Source organism: Vicia villosa, unplaced genomic scaffold, assembly GCF_029867415.1.
Source record: "Vicia villosa cultivar HV-30 ecotype Madison, WI unplaced genomic scaffold, Vvil1.0 scaffold8, whole genome shotgun sequence".
In the NCBI taxonomy this organism is placed as follows: Eukaryota; Viridiplantae; Streptophyta; class Magnoliopsida; order Fabales; family Fabaceae; genus Vicia; species Vicia villosa.
In genome coordinates, this window is record NW_026706811.1 from 1,430,355 (window position 1) to 1,437,367 (window position 7,013).

General features: G+C 30.0%; 1 protein-coding gene across 1 annotated transcript; it reads left to right on the top strand.

The window, feature by feature from the left end:
- Positions 1-1,585: 1,585 nt before the first annotated feature.
- LOC131643167 (glycine-rich cell wall structural protein 2-like) lies at positions 1,586-2,771 on the top strand. The gene has a single exon (XM_058913319.1). It carries the CDS (start codon positions 1,678-1,680, stop codon positions 2,491-2,493), a length of 816 nt encoding a protein of 271 aa, XP_058769302.1. The 5' UTR covers positions 1,586-1,677; the 3' UTR covers positions 2,494-2,771.
- The last annotated feature ends 4,242 nt before the right edge of the window (positions 2,772-7,013 follow it).

Genomic DNA, 7,013 nt, shown 5'->3' on the forward strand with positions numbered 1-7,013 from the left:
ATATATATATATATATATATATATATATATAATCAATAAAAAATACTTAATTTTTTTCATTAATATTATACTATTAATTATATTATAAATAATATTATTATTTTGTTTATTATTATTATTATTTATTTTAAATGTAGGGATAAATTAGTAAACACACAATTAGGGTTTATGCTTAGAGTTGCTACCAAGGTGACATGTGGCTAGGGTTGCCATCATGACAACCTTGGATTTATATTAAGTAGATACATTAAAGACATGCATTATATTTGTAAACTCTCTAAAATGAAAAAAGAAAAAAGGACGCCATACAAAATGAACACCATCCAAAATAGCAATATTTTAATTTTTATTTCTTTTCAGAATCATCTCTCTTTATGAAACAATTTGAATGCACCCAGTGTATTTTTCTTTTTCATGTTATTTTCTTCATTGCATTCTTTTTTTCATTTCACTATTAAAAAATTCAAGTTAATAAAATGAGGATAGTCTTTGGTTAAAAGTAATATAGAATAGGAAATAATAGTAATACTTATAATAATAATAGTAATAATAATAATAGTAATAATTATAATAGTAATAATAATAATATTAATAATAATAATAATTATAATATTAATAAAACTAATAATACTAATAAAAATAATAGTAATAGAAGCAAAAAAAGTTAACTAATGAAGTAGTTAATAGAAGCAAAAGAAATTAACTAATGGAGAAATTAAATAATGAAGCAAAATAATAATAATAATGATAATACTAATAATAATAATAATGGTATTATTATTACAATTATTATTATTATTATTATTATTATTATTATTATTATTATTATTATTATTATTATTAATGTGTTAAATAAGTAGTTGTAAAAGAAAAAAAATTAACTAATGGAGTAATTAATAAGTAGCTTCAGAAGGAAAAAATATCAAGTAACTTATCATAGCCCAATGGTACACCCATTTGTTGGTATTTTGCCTTTTTTTAATTACTAATAATATTATAAATATGCAGTAAAATAATATGTTTGATATAAAATATATCATATAGTAGATTAATGTAAATATGTAATAATAAATCATACTAGCATAAAAATAAAATAATAATAGTAAAATATATGCATGCAGTTTTATTTAGTTTGCTTTCTTTAATTCAATTAAAAATCGGATTTAATTCAAGCTATTTTTTTTAGAAAAGGAGATTCAAATACATCTCAAAAATATTAATTTTTATGCAATTTTTGAATTAACTTATAATTTTTATTTGGATGGTTTTTAATTGAACACTTCTAACCATAAGCCTTCTTTATACTTTTAATCATTATTTATTCCCTAGGAATATTTTTAGTTTGTTTATTCTTTCAAGTATAACCAAAAAATAATAAATAAATAAATAAATAATTAAAGTTCCCTCATCATAAAGCTAAGGAACAAAAAATCAACATCACCCTATGACCGAAGTTACCATAAGAAACCAATTAGTGGTAACATTAGCCAAAGCGACCAACACGTTTCCAACACACACAAACAAAAGAATCATAACTTTAATATATAATAAAGACATGGTGTGTTTTCAAGGAATAATCTTCTCTACAAATACCTCTCCAATACCCAAGAAACCTCACCACAATTCACAATAACAACACTTTGCTAATTTCTGATATTGATCTCAAAACAAGAAATTATGGACAACTACTACAGCAACAGTTCCTATGGTGGTCAAGGGAAACAACACCGGCCCGGCCAGAACCATTCCAAAGGCGAGCTTATCTACTCTGCTAAGGTGTTGTCGGATGCAGCACAATCCGTTTACAACCATGAGCCTGGCAAGATGGACAAGGCCAAGGTTGCTATTGCCGCTTCCAATGTTTTAGATGCAGCTGGAGTTGATGACAGTAAGGGCTTTGGCATGTACGTTGACAAAGCCGCTGTTTATCTTAATAAACACGACTCTTCCTATGGAGGAAAAACTGGTCACTCTGGTGGTGGATTCGGTGGAAGTGGTGGTTATGGAAATAAGGTTAAGGTTGCTGAACATTCTGAGAGTGGTTATGGACGTTATGATAGTGGTTATAATAATAGGAGTAATATTACTGAGAGTGGATATGGAAGTGGACGTTATGGTGGCGGTGCTAGCGGTGGTTATGGGAATAATAATGAGAGTAGATATGGAGGTGAACGCTACGGTGGTAGTGGTGGTTATGGGTATGGAGGTGGACGTTCTGATGGTGGTTATGGAAATAATACTACTGAGAGCGGTTATGGAGTTGGACGTTCTAGTGGTGGTGGTTATGGTGGTGGTGATAACCGTTATGAGAGTGGATATGGTGACGGAGTACGATCAAGTGGTGGTTATGAAGAACGAAACTATTCTGGTGGAAGCTATGGATATAGAGGGAACTCTGGTGGTGGATATGGTGATGAACCTTCTGGAAGAGGGTACGGTAGGGATGGTGGTGGTGATAGTCGCTCCGGTGGTGGATACGGGCATGTTTATTAGGTCAAAATTAAAGATGGATTAAGGGTTATGGTGAAACCAATTTCACTGAATTAAACAAAGTTAATTATTACTACTATCACTTAAATAAGGGACATAGTCCATAAATACTTCTATATATTGCTGTGTTATAGTGTGTGAAAATACAACTTTGTGTGTGCGCTAAGTTATAATTTAGCTTTAGTATTTTGTGTTTGAGTATGTATTAATTAATGTATTCCACCAGAAAATATCTATGCATTTGTCTCCTAGTGAAATAAAGTATTTATAATATTATTCTATCTTGCTAATTAAGGTTGATTTACTTTTCATTTTTAATTTTCATATTTTTTATATGTTTTTGAGAAGGGTAAGATTCTCTAACTTTCAACTCTTTAATTTTTTTCATAATTTATTTTCTTTCACATTATTTTTCTCTAAAATAAATAGCATTTCTCTTTTGTCTTATTCATTTTCATTTTGACTAAAATTACTCTACTTTTCTTTCCATAAAGTAGATAAAGTAGAGGATCCTTCCCCTTTTGAGAGAGGATTTTTCGTCAACCGTATTAATTAGTTGATAGCAAGAATATAGTTATAACTTATAATTGTTATGAGTTAAAAGATAGTGCCCTGACAGTGTAAAATAATTTTGCACTGTCATCCAATAAAAAATCATAAATGTGCTATGTCATTAAGTTTTTTTTAAATAAAAAAATGGTTTAATTGAATACATGAGTGGTGATTGGTTGACAGTGTAAAATTATTTTACACTGTCAGTGCATCACCCTTTTTCTCTTGTTATATATAATATATAATAATGTTTTATTTTATGAGAAATGTTCATGTATATCTTTTTGAGAAAAGGGATCATGCACTGACAGTGTAAAATATTTTTACACTGTCAACCAATCACCACCATGCATCCAATTAAAACATTCTTTTATTTAAAAAAAACTTTAATGACATGGCACATTCATGACTCCCTATTGGATGACAGTGTAAAATAGTTTTACACCGTCAGTGCACTACCTTTTAACTCTATCTTTTTAACCTGCATAACACCGAACTAATTACATGTATAATTGTGATTAAGTTAATTGTATAAAATAGTTAATCTATTTTTTTAAAAAAAAATATATAGTTTTTTTTTTGTTTTTTCTTAAGCAAGATATTATGTATATGGAAGAACTACGAATTCTCCTGATTACACTGAGAAACGGGATAATCCGACAAAAAGATATTACAGATCAATTATAATTACGAAAGAAATAAGAAAGAGTCTTTGCTAAACTCGTAAAAAGAACAATTGGAGCGGGTAATTTCTCCACAAAAAAGACCACCTCCATATCACAGTTTTAATATTCCACCCTGTATTGTTAATATTTCAAGCCTCGTTCCAGAAACAAACCTCATTCCTTAACAACCATATTGTCCACGGCAAATAACTCCTAATTTACTCTCTTTAACCTTTTGTACACGGCAAAACGAGTGTCAACCCATAAAATTTGACAAACAATCATCCTCCTCCAAATCCGATTTTCCAACCCAAAAAGCAATCTCCCTCCAAATTTTCTTAACCACAAAACAATTAAAAAAGTAATGATCCCGATTTTTCAAAACAATACCACAACAAACACACTTTAAAGTATCAATGGGAAAAGAAATACCTTTATACACCACAAGGTCCTTTGTTGGAAGCCTGTTAACAAGAAGTCTCCAACCAAATAACTTAATCTTAATTGGCACATCCGATATCCAAACTAACCTCATGGCCTCATCAAACCTACTTGGAGGACCAAAGAGAATGCAGGAACTAGCCTAAAGCGCGTAACACGAAGCTACCAAAAAACCTTCCTCTCGGTTGGAGGACCACTCAACCGATTCTTTTCCATTCGTCATTCTTCCAAAAACCTCTAGCCGAACCCGCAAAGACTCAAAATCGGCCAAGTTGTCCGAATTGACCAACATTGCCGCGGATAAACCTAAGCCTCCCCATCTCCACTCCCCATCGATCCACCCTCACGTGCCAGCCACCGAGATCCTCTTTCACTACAAGAAATCTTCACCCCAGCGACATATATTAGCGACGTGGAAAACACGTGGCTCAAAATTTCCTGTAGCGACGTGAACATCACTTCGCAAGGTGTTTTTAAATATTAAAGGGTTAAATAAGTTTTTGGTCCCTCTAAATATCTCAAATTTTATTTTTAGTCCTTCAAAAAATTTCCTTCAAAGAATGGTCCTCATAAAGTTTTCCGTCCACACTTTTGGTCCTTCATGTCTAACACCGTTAACAGAAGCTGACATGGCACGCCATGTGGCAATGACAGGGTGGCAAGATGATGACGTGTCATGCCACGTGGTCAATTTCAACATCACACTTGAACCCTTAAAATTTCGTAGCTAATCGGCAGCTAAAATCGTAGCTAATCTTTAGCAAATTTATTTCAAAAATTTTGATTTTAAAAGAATGCAGTATGTTTATCTTGATAAACCCTAATATATTTGTTGACAAAATGACAAATTAATTCCATTTGCATCTCTCACAAATTCTTAAGTCAACTACTATAAATCTCTAATCTTAAAACAAATCACCGTTACAATATTATGCATGCTATACTCCTTTGAAAATAAATTATGCATGCTTAACATTTGCATTTCAGTGGTATCGTAGCTATATGGCTTATACCTTTGCATTTCAGTTTTGCAGAATAAAAAAGAAAATAAATTTATTATTTAAATGTAACTCAAGATTTTCTCCACAAATTTATTGAGCAAACATTACATGAGGACACTCCAAGTTGATAGAGGCTCCTGAATCTAAGATGATAAATTCATAATATTGCAACTGTTATATCTTGTTTGTAATGGAAAATTGTAAAAAAAAAAAAAGGATTATAATATTGATTTTGAGGTGGTGTATAAGGTTGTAGTGGAGAATAAAGTTGTTAGTGTGACAACATGAAAACTTGGTAAAGACATTTTATTTATATGTTCAAACTAGTATTTAACTTGAAAAACCAATAAAATAAAACTCAGTTTTGAAAATTGGATTTTTACACCTGAAACCAGTTTTAAACTAGAACCTGTTATAAACTTTAAAATCGATTAAAAGTTTTGGTTATGGATATAATGACTTGTGTTAAATGATTATGAATTGGTTATGGATTTTGATAATGTGAGTTATCCGACTATAAGCATCCTGTGGACCTCCGATTTTTTAATCCCGGGCCATACCTCTGTTCTGTAGAGATACGTGAACTGACTCTTTTTTATCGCTTAATGCTTTCGCATTTTTGAAAGTTCACAGAGTCGCCACCGACCTTTTATTTTATCCAATTAAGGAAAGGTTTATAAAAGAAACAGAAAAAAGACCTTTAAGAAATTCTGGGTAAGGGGGTAGGTTATACAAAGGGAAGGTGTTAGCACCCTTTGTATCCATGGTTATCCATGGGCTCTTAAGTTTGCTTAGCTCACTTGTTTTTCGATCACTTTTCAATTGCTCTGAAATTGCTCATATGTGGTTTCAAATACCTTTGTAATTTGAATTCTGTAATGATCCGTGTGTGGATGTATACAAAATGCTTGTTTATCTTTCGAAAGATGTTTTGAAAAGAACGTTAACTTTGTAATAACCCGTGTTTGGATGTATACAAAGTATTGTCTTTTGGAAAGTTTTGAAAAAACAACAGTGTATGAGAATTTTGTTTGTTTTGATTTGAGCAAGCAAACTAGGAGATCTACCCTGAGTTGTAAGGTCTTTATCCTATTTCCTTTAAAAATCTATCCTTTCACCGGATATAAACGCAAGGTTCGATTTTGTACTCAAAATAGTAGAATTTTGACTTTGATTTTGAGAAGAATGAGAAAGGGATTACCTGAAAAGGTGCAAGTGTGATTGTGATTGGATTCAGATATTTTATCTTTGAAGTTAGTGATCTAACGGTTCAATTTTATCTTTGACATACACGCAGTTTATATTTGCTGGAAAGTAAAATGCAGAAATGTAAAGTGCGGAAAGTAAATCTACGCTATTACATCGATTTTGCAGGAAACGTAAACTAGCCTATTTACATGAATTTGACATCCTATACATTTATCTAGGAATTTAAATTGCAAGGAAAATAAAAGGCCTGTTTTTGGATTTTTATGATTGATTTTAATTATAATTAATGCATGATTAATTAAATTAAAATGAAGAAAAAAGATGAAAATAGATTTAAACCTAAAAATTAAGTTTAAAATATGTACAAAATATTTGTCAATTAATTTTAAAACAAAACTAATTTTTTTAGAATTTTTGGAATTGATTTAAGTTAATTAAAACATAATTATGTAAATAATTATACAAATAAGTAAAACTTAAAAAGAAAATTATTCAAAATATGTACAAAATTAGTTTATAATATATAAACAATATTTTATATAAAGAACAAATTTTTTTTATGATTTTTTGATTGGTTAGAATAATTAAAAAGCAAATATATAAATATATACTAATTAATTATGCAAAATATTAAAATTTTGAAGAAAAATAAAAT

Bases quoted from the DNA above. Each gene is read 5' to 3' on its own strand.
- LOC131643167 (XM_058913319.1), top strand. From the start codon at position 1,678: ATGGACAACTACTACAGCAACAGTTCCTATGGTGGTCAAGGGAAACAA.